Source organism: Peromyscus californicus, unplaced genomic scaffold, assembly GCF_007827085.1.
Source record: "Peromyscus californicus insignis strain IS unplaced genomic scaffold, ASM782708v3 Scaffold_8__1_contigs__length_139910024, whole genome shotgun sequence".
In the NCBI taxonomy this organism is placed as follows: Eukaryota; Metazoa; Chordata; class Mammalia; order Rodentia; family Cricetidae; genus Peromyscus; species Peromyscus californicus.
This window is the reverse complement of record NW_026294606.1, coordinates 90780194-90799642: the sequence shown is the minus strand read 5'-3', so window position 1 is coordinate 90799642 and position 19449 is coordinate 90780194. Positions and strand designations below refer to the sequence as shown.

General features: G+C 47.3%; 1 protein-coding gene across 2 annotated transcripts in view; it reads left to right on the top strand.

Moving 5' to 3' along the window:
• The window catches only part of Usp10 (ubiquitin specific peptidase 10), a 60736-nt gene extending 42938 nt beyond the window's left edge, over positions 1-17798 (top strand). For both annotated transcript variants that reach the window (XM_052727269.1, XM_052727268.1), the window contains exons 5-14: positions 2156-2247; positions 2772-2881; positions 3513-3568; positions 3788-3891; positions 6307-6406; positions 8129-8306; positions 11415-11580; positions 14439-14583; positions 16426-16491; positions 16791-17798. In XM_052727269.1, the coding sequence (XP_052583229.1) occupies positions 2156-2247; positions 2772-2881; positions 3513-3568; positions 3788-3891; positions 6307-6406; positions 8129-8306; positions 11415-11580; positions 14439-14583; positions 16426-16491; positions 16791-16978 (1205 nt within the window). In that variant the 3' untranslated portion in view covers positions 16979-17798. The remainder of the gene's footprint in view (positions 1-2155; positions 2248-2771; positions 2882-3512; positions 3569-3787; positions 3892-6306; positions 6407-8128; positions 8307-11414; positions 11581-14438; positions 14584-16425; positions 16492-16790) is intronic.
• Positions 17799-19449: the final 1651 nt, after the last annotated feature.

Here is a 19449-nt window from a genome sequence, read left to right as displayed (position 1 = left end):
TTCTGTACTGTGGCACATAGTGGAAGGTGTGGATCCTTGTGGAACAGCCCAGGGTCATTTGGGAACAGGAAGGAAGAGGAAAGTGAATGATGCCTTACAGTACAGATATTTAAAAACTCCTTTTGTGCTTGTGAGCATGTTTGTGTGCATATCCAAGTGTTTTTGTGAAGTCAGATTGTAGGAATCAATCCTCTTTACACCATGTGGGTACCGGGGTTAGTAACATCAGGTGTGGCAGCAAGTGCCTGTAACTGCTGAACCACCTCACTAGTCCATAGGAAGAATTTTCAGTAGAACTCACCTTAGTGGAGAGGAAAAAGCCAGGTAGGTAGATCCACAGTTTCATCTAGTTCAGTTCTATGACTCAGTTTTCTCATCTTTAAGATGGGGTGTCAGATGCCTCTTTGGCAAAGTTGCTGTCAATTTGAATGTCAATGGGCAGCTCCAGGCACTGGTGGGAGGTGTCAGCATGTGTCTTCAAGTCCTAACCTATGCCTTTTACTAAGAGGTGGCAAGCTTTACACGCTTGTCTCACTGGATGCATCCTGCTGCTTCTCTGGAGCCTATAGTAGTTTACTTTCTCAAAAAGATGAGCCATGTAAAATTACTTACTGTGCTCCCACTGTGTTTGTGTGTGTTGCACACGTGCACGTATACATTTGAACAGTGCAAATTAACTTTGTCATTTGACTTTTGGACACTAGTCTAGGACCTGCCAGTACAACTGTTTTGGTTCTTGTTTGTTGTCATGCATGGGAGTGAATATCACATGTGCCCATTAGTGTTTCATTCCTGTGAAACAGTTTAAAAGTAAAGGAGGCATCATGGCATGACCCTGAATTGGAGCCTTGATTGTGTGTGGATCATAGGCATGCTGTTGCTGTAGCAAAGCAGACAGGGTGCTCCTAGATGACTGAAAACTAGGTCCCCCCAGTTAACACTTATGGGTTGTAAACAACAGACTGAGTATGAGGGGGTATGTTCACTGTAGCCGTTACGGTTATAGGATTCATTATGGGATGTGGGAAGAGCCTGGACCTTGCTATGTAGATGAGGCTAGCCTTAGACTCACAGAGGTCGCCTGCCACTGCCTCTTGAGTGCTTGGATTAAAAGGTGCAACGCCTTGTAAGGCTAGGTTTGTTTTTGTCTTTGAGACAGTCTTGTGAAGTCTACACTGGTCTAGAACCTACTGTATAGGCTGAGGCTGACTTTAAACTCCAAGTGCTACAACTACAAGGATGTGCCACCATTCATGATTTCCTTGTCTTTGTTCTAAAAAGGCATTTCTAGATAGGTCTGATGGCATGTACTTGTAAACCCAGTGCTGAGGCAGAAGGATTGCTGTGAGTTTGAGGTTAGTCTGGGCTGCATAGTATCAGGCCAGTCAAAGCTACAGAAAAATCCAATGGTGGTGAAGATGGGTAGTCGTAGAAAATGACAGTCACAGTTTCTTTTTCCTTTTCTTTTTGAGACAGGGTCTTTGTAGCCTTGGGTGGCCTCACACAGATCTGCCAGTCTCTAGCTGTGTACCACCATGCTTGGCTTCATAGTTTTCTTAAGACTGGAAAAAGTGGTTTCAGGGGGTGAGTCTGAATAGAGAAACCTGCTTCTGAATGGAGTGAGGAATAGAGTGCAGAATGAATGGATTGCTGATTTGACTTCTGATGGAAACTGTGACTAGCAGGAGCAGTTATCACTTAATGTGTGACCATCAAGCACCCACTGTGACATGTCAGGTATTATGTGAGTTCAGAAGACACACTTTTACTCCTAAGTTCCTTTGAAGTATCCAGGACATCTTGCTGCTAGTGAGGCACACTGTCAGCCTTGGTTGGGGAGGCCAGCGTCGTCCACATCTGCTCTCTGCTGCTAATGATTATGTGAGTTTCTGTCACTTGCGCTTCCTAGTATATTCTCACAGGAAGATAAGTAAATGTTGATGTTTGGAGGAAAATATTAATTGGAAGAAACAATTCCTCATTCAGTAGCAAAGCTGATGTTAAACTAAGTGAGGCTTTAATAACATGGGCTTTCTGAGGACACATGCTCTCCTGACGAGCTCTCTCAGCACTTCAGACATGCCTTGGCATGGATGTTGCTGCTGCTGCTGCTGGAGTGTTGTTAATGCCTTCATTTGCTTCTTGACTCTTGCAGAGTTCCTGGAGACTGTAACCCTAATACATAAGCCAGTGTCATTGCAACCGCGCGGGCTGATCAATAAAGGAAACTGGTGCTACATTAATGCCGTATCCTTCCTGGATGCCATCCCCAGGACTGGCCACCATGGTGCTCACCTTCTCTCTGGGTGCATCTGACTTAGTGAAGCTTCCACAGGGCGGCTGGCCTGGACTCTGAACACAGACTGGGCCATCACCTGGTCTGCCTACCTCATAGTCAGACTCTTGAGCCCTACTTCTCCACCCTCTGGAAGAGGGTTGATCTGTTGACCTGTGAAGAACAGAAAATCAGGCATGCTCTATTCTCATTGGAGTGGTTGTAGATAGTAGGATAGAATGACCACTCAGAACTGGAAGCTTTGCTCTAACTAGTGGGAGCATCTTGCTCAGCTAGGTTCTTGAATGTCACCCTGGCCCACAGCAGATCCTTACATGGCCGTTACAAGGCAGCTGTCTTCTTATTTGGTTTATTCCTTTTTGTGTTTACATATCGAAGTAGTTGAGTGTCCTTGGCTTATCTCGTTTTTATATGCCTTTAGAAAGTTTGCTGTGTCTGTTTCATTTCCTTTACACTTCCTTACTGCGACATTTAGACCCTGCAGGCATTGGTGGCTTGCCCTCCGATGTATCACCTGATGAAGTTCATTCCTCTGTACTCAAAAGTGCAAAGGCCTTGCACATCAACGCCCATGATAGATAGCTTGTAAGTAAAGTGCTCACATGTGCCAGTGGTTGGGGGGCATTCCTGTGGTGATGGGAACTTGAACAGTTTGGTAAAGGAGGTGCTCCTCTGCTCTTGATTTTCTACAGATAAGTGCTGGGATAGTCCCCTGCCCCCTTTTAATTTATGTGTATGAGTGTCTTACCTGCATGTATGTAAGTGTACCACATGTATGCAATGCCCATGGAGGTCAGAAGAGGACTTTGGATCCCCTGGAACTGGAGTTACAACCAGTTGTGAGCTGCCACATGGGTGCTGAGAACTGAGCCCGGGTTCCCAGCAAGAGCAGCAAGTCCTCTGGACCACCCAGCTACCTCTCCAGCCTCTGGAAGTCTCTTTAGAAGGAAGACACTGTTGGGATTTTGTATGGACATTAATCTGAAGTGTAACTGCACATTGTGCTTCTCTGCCCTTCAGAGTCAGTGGAAAACCTCGTGTTGTTTGCCAGGTTAAATACCATTTAAAAATGGTCCCACGATATGTGTAGGTTAACGTTAGGAACCCACTGAGTACTGTCACATCACCTGGCATGGGCTGCACAGCTGCTGGTTAATGTCCTGTGGTGTCAGGGCCTGTTCCTAACATGTGCTCTGCTTCACTTTTCTCTGTATAGTGTTCGGCTAATGAACGAGTTTACTAATATGCCAGTACCTCCCAAACCCCGCCAAGGTGAGTGAGCAGCTGTGATACCTTGTCATTGGGAACACGGAGCCAGGGAGCAAATGTGGTAAATGTGGTCTTGTTGGAAAGAAAATGCCCTTTTAAATTGAGGTGTTTGCCCTGTGCCAGTCTCACTTCCTGCCTGGGTGGTGGTGGGAGTTTGGGTGGCTTTGCTTTCTGTCCTTTATGCTGTCCTTTTAGTTACCAGAATGTCTGTTTCTCTTGCAGCTCTTGGGGATAAAATGGTGAGAGATATCCGCCCAGGAGCCGCTTTTGAACCCACATACATTTACAGACTCCTGACAGTTATCAAGTCGAGCCTGTCTGAAAAGGTCTGGGGTGTTCTGTGGTAGCTGGGAGGGGGCCCATGCCTGTAGTTCTAGCGAGTGGAGGCCAAGAGGACCTTTGGGAGTTGAAGCCTAGCCTGGGGGACAGAGCAAGTTGCAGAAGAGCCTGAACCACTGTCGCTGGTTGTTGCTCCTGTTAGTCTGTGTCACATGCCCCGTGCTGTAACTTGGTGGTGAGGTTTAAAGTGCAGTCGCTTAAGGCGTGTACCAGTTACCCACATTTAGTGGCACCACGTCCCAAGGATTGAATCTCACTGGCTCTGCCAACTCTGAATTCAAGCTGGTAGTGGGCAGAGCCTGGCTTTTGAGTGTGTCCCTTTGCTGCACTGCACTTGGGTAGAGTGGAGACTCCTGGTCCTAGAGTGAGTGCCCAGCCTCCGTGTATTCATGCTCAGGCTACAGCAGCTATTGCATCAACTTGCCTCTTGCTTTTTCCTAAACATTGCATATTGTGTTACTAAAGGCAAGAGAGCAAAGGAGCCAGGAAGCCTTACAGATGGCCCTGAGAACCATCGAGATTGACCAAAGCATTTGTCTACAGCAGTCAGCTGGTCTTTTCAGTTCCAAGTCTGTAATACATTGGCATGAGCAGTTCAAATGCTGCTAAAGCAAACTTATTCAGACAGGAAAAATAGGAAAATGCCATTTAAATGAAGTGGTATGGAAGCTACATTGCTTTAAATAGAGTGAGCATCTAGGTATACAGGAGAGACCCCAGCTGCACAGCTTTAACTTTTTAAATGCCTATGTCACAGCTTTTCTTGTTGGCTTGGACTTACATTTCCCACTACTTGGGATTCAGGGTGTTAGGGATGCCCTACCAAGGGTTGGGATTAGAAACAGCCTAGGCAACAGAAAGAGAAGTGTGAGGATGACAACATGCAGATGCTGTAGAACAGGGATGAGACCCAGGTGCCAGTGGAGCAGAGGTAGAGGGGCACTGAGGGACGGCTTCATGAAGCTGAGCCCCTCTAAGTTTGTGTTCCAAAAGAATGTTTATGAATAAAGCACTTTGGAAGTTACATTGGAGTTGACACTTTTAAGACCACCCTCAAGCTTGATGACTTCCTAGCAGGAGCTGGGGCATCTTGTGGTGTGGGCATAGTACTGCAGCAGACAGATGCAGAGAAACACCTCAGACACCCCCATTTGTGCCACCCCAATGCCCAGGCATGCTGCTGCTCATGGATTCCTCCAGTATTGCATGGTGGCTTATGTGGTTGGTAGAGACTCTTGGGGAGTGCCTCAGGGACTGTGTCACAGGCTCAGGGAATTACAAATGCCAAGGAGAAAATAGTACTTCAGTACAAAAAACTGCTTTGCTTGTCTAGAGTTAGACACAGTCCCTTATCCATTCATGAAGTGATGGAACTCTTTCTGAAGTCCAGGTTCTCAGACACCAGCCAAGGGCCAGCCCAGGCCTTTCCTGGGAGTGCAGCCCTATGCCTGCTGTGTAAACTCAGCTGCAACGTGTATGTGTGTGCTTTACTGTGTTTGGTGTGTTAATTTGTTTATCGGTTGTGCTAAATAAGCATAAGCAGGCAGTAGCACCTGAGCTCCACCCCGCTCCAAAGTCCCAGTGTCACTGAGTTGCCCAGGCTGGCTTTGAGCTCATGACACTCCTGAGTAGCTTGTGTCCCCCATGCCTGGTGGGTCATACCTCCTGCTGCACGTGTGCATAGTGTGCCACAGTCGTGCTGCCATGTCTGTGGATCCATTTGGAGAGTGTGTAGTAAACTTGTGTGCTTTGCCCAGAAACCCTAGGCACTGGCTGGCTGTGAGTCCTGACTGATTAACAGAACCACCAGAGCTGCGTGGTGTGTGACTGGTGACTGTGCTGTCTCTGAATGATTTTGTTGGTACAATGTCTCTAACAGTCAGCTGATTACTTGGAACTGTAGCTTTTTACTTATGGCTCAAGTCCTCTCAGTGGAGATGGAGATGGGGGCTACCAGTCACTGCTGAGTGAATGTGACTCAGAGCTTATGTTATGAAGTGGCCCTCAATGTCTTGTTCCTGGGCTGGGTTTTTGTTGTTGTTGTTTTGTTTTTTTTCCCAAGAGAGGGTTTCACTATGTAGTCCTGGAACTCGCTCTGTAGATCAGGCTGGCCTCAATCTTAGATCCCCTTGCCTCTGCCTCCTGAATGCTGGGATTAAAGGTGTGCACCACCAAGCCTGGCTGTTGTTATGTTATTTTTAACATTTTAAAGTAATATGTATGTCTAGGAATTCAGTTACACAAACTAAGAAAAGCACAGAACAAACCTCATGGCAGCTCTTGGTACTTGCCTGCACCAGTCCAGAATGTCTCATCAGAGGTGTGGTGTGATCCAGGTGCTGAGTCCTGTGGGCCTCACTGTGGTAAGTTAGAATTAATGTCACCATGTCTGACCTCCTCAGGGCCGACAGGAAGACGCCGAGGAGTACTTAGGTTTCATTCTCAATGGGCTTCATGAGGAAATGCTGAGCCTGAAGAAGCTCCTCTCCCCTACTCAAGAAAGTAAGTTCTGTGTGAGACTGTTTGCCCAACAGCAAAAAGGAAGATTGCGTGTCCATGTTCTCTCTCACACACCTGTCAGAAGTCACATGTCTGCGAACAGTGCTTGGAGTATGTTAATAACTAGTGTTTCTCATTACCTTTAGTATAGCAATGAGAAAGTTAGGTTTGGATAACTGGAATTTATCCAGCTCCATGCTGTTTTGCTTTAACTTTTACTCCAAAGAGATTGAGGCCTCGTTACTGTTCTCTTGCTGTGTAAAACATGGGTCCAGAGCAGTGGGTCTAAAGGGTTTACTTTGGCTTACAGTTCTAGAGGGATAGATAAGAGTCCATCACAGTGGAGAAGCATGATGGCAAGCCAGACAACTGCATTTCATTCACACACAGGAAGCAGAACATAGAGCCAGGCTGTACACCCTCAAAGCCTTACTTCCTCCAACAAGGCTCTACTGCCTAAAGGTTCCTGATCCTTCCAACTAAGTGTTTAGCTCCATGAGCCTGTGGGGTACATTTCATATTTACATGACATCTGAAATACAGAAAAGCAGGACAAGTAGCGGGAGCACCTGCAAGTGTGGGCTCACTGTGTGTGTGTGCCCCTTTCTTCTTGGTGATGCAAAGGTGGAGGACATAGTTGAGTTGCTGTTTGGTGCTGAAAGCATCCTCTGAGGAAGAAGCCCCGCCCCCCATAACTACAGCACTAATTAGCCAAACCTGCTGTAATTGCATGATTAAAGCCACTTTCCAGAGTGTCTTCAAATTTCTCCAGTTGTTGTCCAAAGAATGCCTCTTAGTTTTTTTTTTGTTTTGTTTTGTTTTGTTTTGTTTTGTTTTGTTTTGTTTTGCCCCTCTCTCCCTCCCCCATACACACACAATTTTTCCTCTGTAACAGTCCTGGCTGTCCTGGGACTCACTCTGTAGACCAGGCTGGTCTCAAATTCTCAGAACCACCTGCCTCTGCCTCCCAAGTGCTGGTATTAAAGGTGTACGCTACAGCCCTAGGCTTTTTTTTATTTATTTATTTATTTATTTATTTATTTATTTATTTATTTATTTATTTATTTATTTATTTATTATGTATACAGAAGAGGGCGCCAGATCTCATTACAGATGGTTGTGAGCCACTATGTGGTTGCTGGGAATTGAACTCAGGACCTCTGGAAGTGCAGTCAGTGCTCTTAACTGCTGAGCTATCTCTCCAGCCCTTTTTTTTTTTTTTTATAAAGTAGTTAACAGGCTTGGTTTTTTGCTGTTGTTGTTTTGGTTCTTTATTTATTGTGTATGTGTGTGGAGGGGTGGGTGTGAGTTTGTGCATGTGCAGTTGTGTGTGTACACAAGGATTCCATGGCAGAGTGGAGGTCAGGATAATTTGTAGGAGTTAGTCGTCTTCATCATGTTGTCAGTCAGGCCTAGAGCATGTGACTTCACCTGATGTGCCCTGACAAATTTTCACACCTGTGGGTCGTGACCCCTTTGGGGTTTGGACTACTCTTTCACAGGGTTCACCTAAGACCATCACAAAACACAGATATTTACATTACAATTCATAACAGTAGCATTACAGTTATGAAATAGCAAAGAATTATTTTATGGTTGGGGGGATCCTACAACATAAAAAACTGTGTTAAAGGGTCACAGCATTAGGAAGGTTGAGAACCACTAGTTTAGACAGTTCTTGCAGAATTTTGAAAATAGTAGCCTAAGCAGACCCTTTCCTTTCAGAACTCACCGTTTCCAATGGGCCCAGAAGCCACTTGATAGAGGACGAAGAGCAGGAAGACACAGGCGAAGGGAGTGAGGATGAATGGGAGCAAGTGGGTCCCAGGAATAAGACGTCCGTCACTCGGCAGGCTGATTTCGTTCAGACACCTATCACCGGCATTTTTGGTGGACACATCAGGTTTATGCTTTTCCATGTTGCTGGGGCGGGGTGGGAGTCTGGAAGCTTCTGGACATCCGCTTTGCCTGCTTTTCAGTTGCTCTTCCTACTGTGCTGCCCTGCCCCCAGGGGCTGTGTGCCTCAGTGTTGATAGAAAGCCAGCTGACTTTGTTCAGCTCGTGAAAGAAACTCGTGTCTGATTGGATTCATTGTATTGCTGTATTGTAATAAATGGATTGCTTGTGTTTAAAGTCTACAGCATGAGGCTGTGAACAAAATAGTGGAGTGGCGGTCAGCACATCCCGCCACCTTCCTTGGTTCCTCTACCCCTTTTAGACAAGAGCAGCTGTGCCCTAATTTAGCGTAAGTCCATCACACGAACTGTTAGCAGCTGCAGTCACCAATCACCAGCTCCTAGACCCGTGCACCCTACAGGTCTCAGACTTTGTGCCCTCTGACCTTTACCCCTTCCTGTTTTCTTCCGCCACTTTGCATTGGTGATGGGTCTTTGTGATTGACTTTTTAATCTATAGCAGTATGATCACATAGGGTTTTTCTTCTCTGTCCAGCTCAGTTCATTTAGTATGTTTTCCAAGTCCATCCATGTTCTGGCAAATGTCACGATCTCCTTTTCCAAGGCTGAGTAATACTCCTTGAGTATCACCACTTTTTCCATTTGCTTTTGGGTGGACACATAGGTTGTTTATCTAGGAAATAATTATGAATGGACTAGATGAATTTAGATAGCAGAACCTTGTGAGCTAGAAAGTAAAGTGAATAGAGGGAGACATTGGCAGGCAGGAGGATACAACCCCTGGTCTGTACTAGTTCTTCAATCAGTTTTCTGCTTGTTCACGTCATCCTTCTAAAAGACTTTACATTAGAACATTTCAGTACTCAGGGTTTCTCCAAAAGCTCCAAACATAACCCCAAAGGATGATTTAGTGGACTTCAGTGTGTGACAGGCATCTCCTGGGTGCTGTATTTGAAAGATGGCTCATTTCTCAGGTATCCAGAGCCAACTCTGTCTGCTCAGCAGCAGATTGAGTGGCTTTAAGCAGAAAGTCTACACTCCATGCCTCAGAACCTGCTTTGTGCTTCTGTGGCCCCCATGAGGAGGGCTGAGGAGCCAGTTGAGCTGCCCTGTGACATTGCACAGGCCCCCTTCTCTAGGGTTCTGGAGTCTTTGTGTAGCCAGGCCATCAAGTGTGGTCTGGGGAGTGCCATGCCCTGCTCATTGTCACTGTGACTTGTCTTGGCAGACATGTCCCTGCCCCTGAGATGAGCCATGGTGGCAGGGACAGCACAAGATGACTGTGCCCTTTGCTGCATCCTGGAGTTAGGACTGTTGAACATGCCTCAGAGGGCGATGAGGGCATAGTGAGAGCACAGGCAGCCATAGTGAGCGCTGTAGGGCCACAGCCATCATGACAGATCTCAAAAGTGTCTAAGACTGACAGTGGGGAAAACCAGGTTCCCTTTGAAGAGATTGCATCATGGCTGCTCGCCTCAGTCTCTCTGGGGTCCCTGGCCTCAGTGGTTGGGCGGAGGTTTTTATGTTGAAGCTGACTGTTTCTTCAAAAACAATAAAGCAGAGATAAGGAATTACTGTTGTTATTATTATTTTAGTCAGGGTTTCATGTATGCTGGGCTGGTCTTGAACTCACTATGTAGGTGTAACCATAGCTAAGGATGACCAAGTTTCTGCTCCTCACTCCTCCACCTCCCAAGTGCTGGGATTACAGGAATGTACAGTCTAACCTGGCCTATGAGGTACCAAGGATAGAACCTAGGGCATCATGTAGACCAGCAAGTACTCTCCATCTCTTGCCACAACCCTAGGCCTAGACAAGGAATTCTTTTCTGGTTTTGTTTTATGTTTTGTTTGTTTAAGACAAGACCTGTACTTGCCCATGTTGGCCTCAAACTCATGGCAGTCCTCTGCTTGAGCCTTACAAGTGCCTGGCTGATGAGGATTTCTGATGACAGAAGTGCGTTTAAAATAGAATAATATTCGAATAAAGAATATTCTGACTAGAGACCCTCCTCTTACTCACACTTGTGGGTTTTCAGTTTCCCTAGAGAAAACACTTCTTTTTTGTCCTTTTCTGATCATGCAGGACTTTGTAGTCAAGGGGATCTTGATTTCTGCACTTACTTTCTTTTGGTTTTGCCAAGACAGGGTTTCTCTGTGTGACCCTGGCTGTCCTGGAACTCACTCTGTAGACCAGGCTAGCCTGGAACTCAGATCCGCCTGCCTCTGCCTCCCAAATGCTGGGATTAAAGGTGTGCACACCGCCACCCAGCTTTACTTCCATTAATGCTTTTCAACTTTTTGGGAACACAAGGAGCATCAGTCGTTGCCTCCACACTTAGCAGGAAGGTTGGAGCATTAGACCTTGACAGAAAGGCTTTCTGCTGGTTCTCATGGTATCTGGGCCGTGAAGTCCAAGTCTCCTCCCACCAGCTTTATTTTGCTCATAAACTAGGACACCAGGCTGCACAAACAAGATCCTTTATTGAATCTCGGAATGTTTCCTGGATGAGGTTAAATGAGAGATGAGATGAACTTGCAGTTATTACTCTGAAGAACTTAGAAAAAGAAAAAAGAAAAACCACCTAAGAAAACATGGTTGAGTTGGCGTCCTACCCACAAGGCTGGTTGCCTCCCTTCCTGGATTGCTAACCTGTTTTTTTATTATCCTTAGCTTGCTCCTCTTCCTCCTCATGTTGTTTTTAGAACAAAAGCAGTATTAAAAGTCCTGTTTCCCTGGAGATTTCCTCCATTTCATTAAGACAGGCTGTGGCAACACTTTGTTAAAGCCCTTTGGGGGGGTGTCACGTTGGTTAACTGGTGCTACACTGTATTCAGGGGTGCAAGATAAGAATTTGGAAGTCGAAACATCTGAGTGGAGCTTGGGATCAGTTGCTAATAACAGAAGATGGTAGTCATCAGAGTTCTTTTTAAACTTAGGAGTGCTTTTTGCTTTTCTGTTGTCTCGGATCTTCTGGGACTGATATTGAATAAACTTATTTTGAATGTTTATTCCTTCTCTGTTGGTTAATCTTAAGAGAAAGTGACAAAGAGTGGCCTCTTACATCTTTTTTGTTTTCCATTGCAATTCTTAGGTCTGTGGTTTACCAGCAGAGTTCCAAAGAATCCGCCACTTTGCAGCCGTTTTTCACACTGCAGTTGGATATCCAGTCTGACAAGATACGCACAGTACAGGATGCATTGGAAAGCTTGGTGGCAAGAGAGTCTGTTCAAGGTTACACCACCAAAACCAAACAGGAGGTATGTTCACAGCTGGCCAGGAATCTGTATGGAGGCCCTCTAGGTGCCTGAACAGAACAGAATAGGGTTGCAGGAAGCTGATTGGAATCCACCTCCCATACCAGTTATTTAACTTTACTGAGAAGTCCCAGAATTTCAGAATGGAGTAGTGGAAACAGATGGTCCCACAGTTCCTTCACTTTTACTCTTGTGGCCTTTCTGTCCTTGACCTTGCTCTGCATTTCATTTTCTGGCAGTCTGATCCTGGTATCCTGAAGTCAGCCTACCTCCAGCGGAGGCTGAGTTAGGATGTAAAGGGGCTTCTGGGCACATCTGTGTTGCATTTATCATAGATCACTAGGAACACTGACAGATGGACAGTTAGACTGTTCAGATGCATGCTGCTCTTTGATGTGATTTGACAAGGATAAAGTCTTGAGTCTTTCTGTCCTCAACGGCCATGAGCTGGGGTTGTACTTTGATCAGAGGAGGCTGTTATTTGGCTCTCGGTGTGCCTGTTCTTTTGGTCTGCAGTGGAGGCCATCTTCTCTGTCAGGTCTTTTGTAGTCTGTGGCATTGAGGTCACAAGGCTGTCGTGGCAAGGTTAGGATTTGGCTGGCTAGTTAGGGTGTCACTTTTCTGAAGAATTCCTGGGATTCGAAAGCTGTAAGCACCTAGTGGAGTGTAGAAGTTGCACAGTTAAGTGAGAGGTCCCAGCACAGATCCTGTCTTGTTGGTGTGTCGCCCTACAGAAATGTCTGTGTGACAGTACACTGAGTAGAGAAGAGCACAGACCCCTGAGTTCTCCTGCTCCAGTCAGCAATGCCACATTCTGGGGGTCTGCAGAAGAGAGAGCTAGGGTTCCAACGCGTTGTCTGACTTGTTTCTGGTGATTGGTTTTGTTTAAAAATGTTAAGTACCAGGAAACCTGGTAGCTGGCCTGAGTAAGAAGTGCCTGGCTGAGGACCTTCACGTAGGAGAGGGCAGTAGAGATGTCATGTTGAGGAGGCTGGTGGTTAAGTTTGTGTCTGGCTGTGGGTGAATGCCAGCTAGGCTCAGCCTATATCAGCTGTGACTCTGCAAAGATGGATTGCTGTCCCTGGCTGCTGAGCCAGCCACATGGTCTTCTGCCCATGTCCTGTTGGGAGGTTTCCAGCCCTCCCTAGGCCAACCAGAAAAGACTCCTTTGTGGCTTTTCTTACTTTTTCATTTCTGCTGCAATTGAAAACTTGCCATCCTAAATTCCTCCTACTTTCTCTCCCTGCCCAGAAGTCCCACCTATACCTCCTCCCTTGCTATTGGCCATTCAGCTTTTTATTAGACCAATCAGGTGCCTTAGGCAGGCAAGGTGAACAGATGCAACACATCTTTACACAAACAAAATATTCTGCAACATAGACAAATGCAGCACATCTTTACATAGTTAAGCAAATATTCTGTAACACCTGACAGTGAGAGTGAATGTCTCTGACTCTGTTGCCTGCTTTTGGGACCCTTTTCTCCTGCTGGGTTGCCTCGCCCAACCTTGATGCAGGTGTTTATGCCTGGTTTATTTTATCTTGTATCGTGTTCAGTTGATGTCTCTGGGAGACCTGCTCTTTTCTGAGGGGAGACATGAGGAGCTGGGGTGGGGAGTAGTAGAAGGAGCGGGGGGGGGGGGGGGGGGCCTCTGGTCGGGATGCATTGTATGAGAGAAGAATAAATCTATCTATCTATCTATTTAAAGAAAAAGAAATTATTCCTTGGTTTGTTGAAACTTGAATTATAGTAACCATGTTTCTTTGAAAGTTTTTGGTTTTTGTTTTGTTTTGTTGTTTGATTTTTGTTCTTTGAGACAGGGTTTCTATGTGTGCCCTGGTTGTGTGGAACTCACTCTGTAGACCAGGCTGGCCTTTAACTCCGAGATCCTCCTGACTCTGCCTCCTGAGTGCTGGGATGAAAGGTGTGTGCCACCACAGCCTGGCCAATGGGCTGGAAGTTAAAAGGTCAAAACCATGGCATCATGTACCTGGAATGAGTCTGGAATTGGTCATCTGTAGATGAAAACTGTTAGTTTGTGCCCCTCTCAGCTTCCCAGCCCTTTGTTAGCTCACGGGTCTGTGTGAGGTGTTTGCTAGGTTTCTCACCTGGGGAGAGACAAGCGTCCAGCTCCCTCCCCTTAGGTCCTGCCAGATCCAGCTCCTAGTGGACTGCTTGCTCAAATGACTTGCTGTCTTTTAGATTATTACCTACAGTTCTCTCTGTCTTCGAGTGAATAATGGAGCTTTAAGGAAAGGAGTGACCAACTGAAGGTGCATTTAATGGAGAAGAACAAAATAAACCCCTGCACCAGGCATAGGCTGGGATCAGTACTGGACAGGCAGGACAGGCAAAACAGTGTGGCACCCGGGTGTTTTGCCTACATGTATGATTGTGTACCATGGGCACATTGTTGGGTCAGCAGGGCATGCCACGCTCACCTAGGAATTACACTCCATTAAGTCTTAGAGTTAATGCTTCTTAAGGATTTTTAAAGGCATTCAAGAGACCCGTGAAAGCACTAAAGGGGCATATTGACAGAACCAGCGAGTCAGTGACAGGGACAGATGACTGTAGGATTACTCAGTGTTTGTCCGAAGAAAGATACCAGATAGCTTTATGAACGAAAGTGAGAAGACAGTCTAGTGCCTACCAGTTCCAGCCTCTCCTCCGTTTGCTTGTGTTCTCAGTCTTTTGGTCTTCATGTCGAGGCCACAGATGGGCTTCAGACCCGAGGGCTTCCTTGCAAGTGTGTCTGTAGGGGTGCAGGTGTGGCTAGGGCAGGGAAGCAACTGTGGAGCCCCACAGAGGGTGCTGCTGCAGCCAGGCAGGCCTGTGAGCCCTGGCACATGGTATCCCAGGTTGAAGTCAGTCGGAGAGTGACTCTGGAGAAGCTCCCTCCTGTCCTTGTGTTACATCTGAAACGCTTCGTCTACGAGAAGGCGGGCGGCTGTCAGAAGCTGGTCAAGAGCATTGACTACCCTGTGGACCTGGAGATCAGCAAAGGTAAGGCCAGCCCTGTGCCTACACCAAGTCAGAGCTCTGCTTGCTTGGGATTCATTGACATGTGTGCACTTCTACGCTAAAATTCTCATTAGTTTGCGTATTTTCTAAATCTGATTTATGGGTGTTTTGCCTGCATGTATGGTTGTGTACCATATGCATGCCTGGTGCTGGTGGAGACCAGAAGAGAGCCTTGGATCCCCTGGGGTTGGAGTTACACATGGCTGTCAGCTGCCATGTTGGTGCTGGGAATCAAACCCAGGTCCTCTGAAAGAACAGCCAGTAGTCTTAACCACTGAGCCTTCTCTCCAGCCTACCTCTTTTTCTTTTTTCTTTTCTTTCTTTCTTTGGTTTTTCAAGACAGGGTTTCTCTGTGTAGCTTTGGAGCCTGTCCTGAAACCTGCTCTTTTGACCAGGCTGGCCTCCAACTCACAGAGATCCTCCTGTCTCTGCCTCCCGAGTACTGGGATTAAAGGCGTGTGCCACCACCATCCCGCTCTCTTTTTCTTTTTTAAAGGCAGGGTCTTACTATGTAGTGCTGGCTGGCCTAGAGCTCACTATATAGATCAGGCTGGCCACGAACTCTCACAAAGATCTGCCTGCCTCAGCCTCCTGAGCTCTGGGATTAAAGATATGTGCTCACCCCTGGTTTAGAGTAGCTTTTTCAAAGATAGAGACAAAACTGAAGCAAAACATAATTCAACTCGATCAGAAAAGTAGGAGAAGGGCAGTTGTGAGGAACAGGTGGTGCTGGCAGTGTCTGCCCTCTGCCCCTAGACAGTGACATGGTGTCTGTGCAGCCATGTATTGGCCATTGCTTCCCATAGGCCTTTGCGACCGGATGACAGCACATTGTTTTGTTTCATTGTAGATTTATTTTATTTGTATTAGTGTTTTTATCTGTATGTATTTGGAACACACAGCAACCTGGTGCCCCCACAGATTAGAAAAGCTTGTCAGTTCCCCCAGCAGTGGAGTTATAATGGTTGTGAGCCACCATGTGTGTGCTGGGAACCATCCTAGGTCCTCCGAAAGGGCAGCCAGTGCTCTAACCGCTGAGCTGTCTCTGTCTAGCTCTGACAGCATGTTTTAAAGAGCCCCAGAGGAAGCGGCCCTAGTATAAATCTGCAGGAAACCTTTTGCTTTTAAAAGGTTATTGTACGTGTGGGTAGGCATGCATGCCAGAGCACAGGTAAGTCAGTCAGAGGACAGGCTCAGGAAGTCAAATCTCACCTTTTCTTTGGGATCATGCAGTTGAACTCAGGTCACCCGTCTTCATAGCAAGAACCTCTCCCTGGTGATCCAGCTGTCTCACTGCTTCCCCTCCATTTTCCTCTCCCTGTGTTTAAAGAATGTATGTGTCCTTGTGCACATGCCCTGGCGTTCGTGTGGGAGAAGACATCTTGTAGGAGTCAGTTCTCTCTGTCCACCATGTGGGTCCTGGAGTCTGGACTCTAGGTGGCAGGTACCAGCACAGAACAACTGCCCCTGAAGGCTTTACAGTTGTGACAAGCATCTTACTGCCAGAATGTGACTAGGAATGTGGCAAGCCAAGGCGGTCCCCAGAATACACAGGTGTGGAGAGCAGAGGACAGTGGTGTCCTCTGTCCCCAGGACTGCATACCTGGACTCCTGTGTCCTGATCACGAGCTGGGTGTGCAGTTACCTCCAACCCCCTTTGGCTGTGATGGCACCTTTAGGTTCAGTCCTGGCACAGCTCCGGGCCGGGACCCGTCCATCCCTGTCTGACCCTCTTAAGTGGGTGGGTGGTGTTAGGCAGAACTCAGCAGTCAGCGCAGCTGTTCTGCAGAGACTTTGTTGACGTATTGCTGTTTTGTTTTTCAGAACTACTTTCTCCAGGAGTCAAAAATAAGAATTTTAAATGCCACAGGACCTATAGGCTGTTCGCAGGTGAGAATGCTTGGCCACTGCTCCCTCAAAAACAACAGCGAGCCATGAGCCTGCATGGTGCCTAGGCCAAATTCTGCTGGAGTACACTCTCATGGAAAGTAGATCCTGGGAGAGCTTGAGCATCTAGAAAGCAATTGGGTCTGACATGAGGGAGGGTTCTCACAAGGATTAGTGTCCCCCCGAGTCAGTGGCCTGTGGGTTCCAGTGGAGACACTCCCTTTGGAGGGATTAGGTGGGACTCTGTGCCAGTGGGGGTGAGGGGCTTTTCTCATGGTTGCCCGCTGGGCATTGTCTTCCAGTGGTCTACCATCACGGCAACAGCGCCACGGGCGGCCACTACACCACGGACGTCTTCCAGATCGGTCTCAATGGCTGGCTGCGCATCGATGACCAGACGGTCAAGGTGATTAACCAGTACCAGGTGGTGAAGCCGACTGCTGACCGCACAGCCTACCTCCTGTATTACCGCCGTGTGGACCTGCTGTAGCCGTGTCCGTGTGCCTGTGTGTGTGCCTGACGCTGCTTCCTACAACTCCCAACTCACTCACTCTCCCACCTCTCTAGTGGCTCTTTAGAGAGAAGCTCTCCCTCTGCACAGTGGGCTTGAACGAAAGGGTGTCTTGTGGGGGAGGGTGTGCTTAGCGCAGCTCACGCTGACTCTGACTTCAGAGACTGTCGCTTGATTGAGGGAATACACAAGACGCGGGCAGGCGGGCAGCGCTTCTGAAGAACTGCTGGCTCCTGAGCGGAGGCGGTGGCTTGCACTGTGTCCCAGTCTGATTGCATAGTGGAATAAGTCCCGCACCAGCAGCTCTTGTACATTTGTGAAAATGAATTTTATCTTTCCTTAAAAAATAATTTTTTTAATTCATCACACTTTCCTCCCTTACCCTTTAGTTTTTGATAAACGATAAAAATGAGCCAGTTATCAGAGATGAGAGAGTTCTTACTTCAAAAGGAAATAAATACACAAAACATGTCGCTGGTTCCTAGAAGGAAACACATTTTAACAATTGTGAGGTGAAAACTGCTGACGTACACACTGCGGGTCAGACATTTGGAGTGCAGACATCAGGCTGCAGAGGTGGGTGATTGTAACTATTACCATGAAAAGATTTCAATCACATTCATGCTCTGTGTACACATGAAGAAAAGTGGGCAAAATAATGAAGATTGACATTTCCCAATGTCTGCTGTGTAACCTCCTGTCACGCCTCTCTGATGCCGTGTCCCTAATTGTACACAGTGTAGTGATTCCTAGGAGTATAAAGTTGTCACCCGTCAATAAAGATCAGAGTTGGTTTAAAGCTATGTGTGGTTCTTGGTATGAAAACACCTTCTCCAGAAGAGGCCTCCAGTCCTGCAAGCCTGCTGGTCAGCCTCTGGGAACTCAGCTGGGACTCTGGCTGTGCTGGGCTAATGCTGTATTGATTAGTGTGAGAGGGCCTGGCTTTCACTTTTGCTCCCTCTGATCCTGTGGCTTAGGTCAAGGCCAAGTCTTACACCCTCAGCTCCAGACATGGAGAAGAGGCCGCCGGCAATAGGAAGTCTGCTGTACTTGTGGCCCTGTGCACCGGGCTCTGCAGGGCAGGGCTTGCAGTGGGGTGAAACCTTTTTTCTCAAGCTCCTTTTGTGAAGTGGCAATGTTTTCATCAGCCACTAGCTGCCTGCCTAGGTTCTACTCAGCTTCCCATCAAGACGTGGAACTGTGGCTCCTAGGCATTCTGGAAATCAGTCAGCAGCCAGAGGGATGCCAGCAGCTTGTTGTCTGTGTGGTGTTGCTGGGATGATTGTGTCCTCTCCTGTACTCCTGACAAATCTGGCCACAGCACACACGTGTTCCACACACACGTGTTCCACAACCGGTGCTTGCTCTGTCTCGGCAGTGTGTCTAGAAAGCAGAGCAAGAGGCTCATGGAGTCAGTCCCCGGTGCCCTAGGCGACTTCCAAGTGTATAAATGTCCTGTGTGTGTACAGGAGACATTTCCCTCAGTGTCATTGTCATTTGTGTTGTGTTGTCCGAGTTAGTTGTCTGTGTTTCCTTTAGCACAAAAGCTTAGAAATGACTGAACTTTGGGACTCCATCTGAAGACCTTTGAGTGGTGAACAGAGATGGAGTGAGTCCAGTGGGGTAGGGCACTTGGTATCTTGATCAGCTAGGGGCATGTGGTGTTCTCCCTTCTCAGGGGCCTGTCCCTTGTGTGGTGTCCCTTTTATGTGGCCAGTGTTGTTTGTTAGGAAAAACACTGGCTTTGAAGGGCAGTGTGCTTAATTTAACCCACTCCTGATTGCGCTGCTGTAACAGATACCATAGAGTGTGTTTAGACAACAGCTGTGGGCCGAGTCCAAGGCGGAGGGGCAGATTCTTTGTCTAAAGACCTGCTTCCTGGCTTGTAGACACTTCAGTCATCCTCCCGAGGCAGTGTGAACTCCAGCTTTCTCTTCCAAAGCCGTACATTCCTTCTGGATTCTCCCCTCTCGACCCCATCCAACCCTAATGGTTCCTCTGGGGTTTAAGTTCTGGCATGTCAGCATTTGGAGAGGAGAATGTAGGGGTGGACCAAAGCACTGCTTAACTCAAGAGTCTTCAGATTTTACGAATGTTAATATATTGCCCATGTGCGTTTATGTGTGCCAAACCCACACCTGGTACTTGATGTACTTCGGAAGACTGAATCAGTCTGGAACTGGAGTTACAGATGGTTGTGAGCCACCATGTGGGTGCTGGGAACTGAACCCAGGTCCTCTGCAGGAACACCTAGCTCTTTTCTGAGCCATCTCTCCACCCCAGGTTGGGTTTTTGACTTCATCCCAGTTTTATATTGTCTAAGCTGCATCAGTACACAGCAGTTGCAGATGGGTAAGCAGAACTGAGGCGGATGAGGCATGCCGGTCCGGAATGAAGAACTGAGCATTTTGTCCATGGGTCGAGAACTCCGATGTTTACGGTAGCGTCTG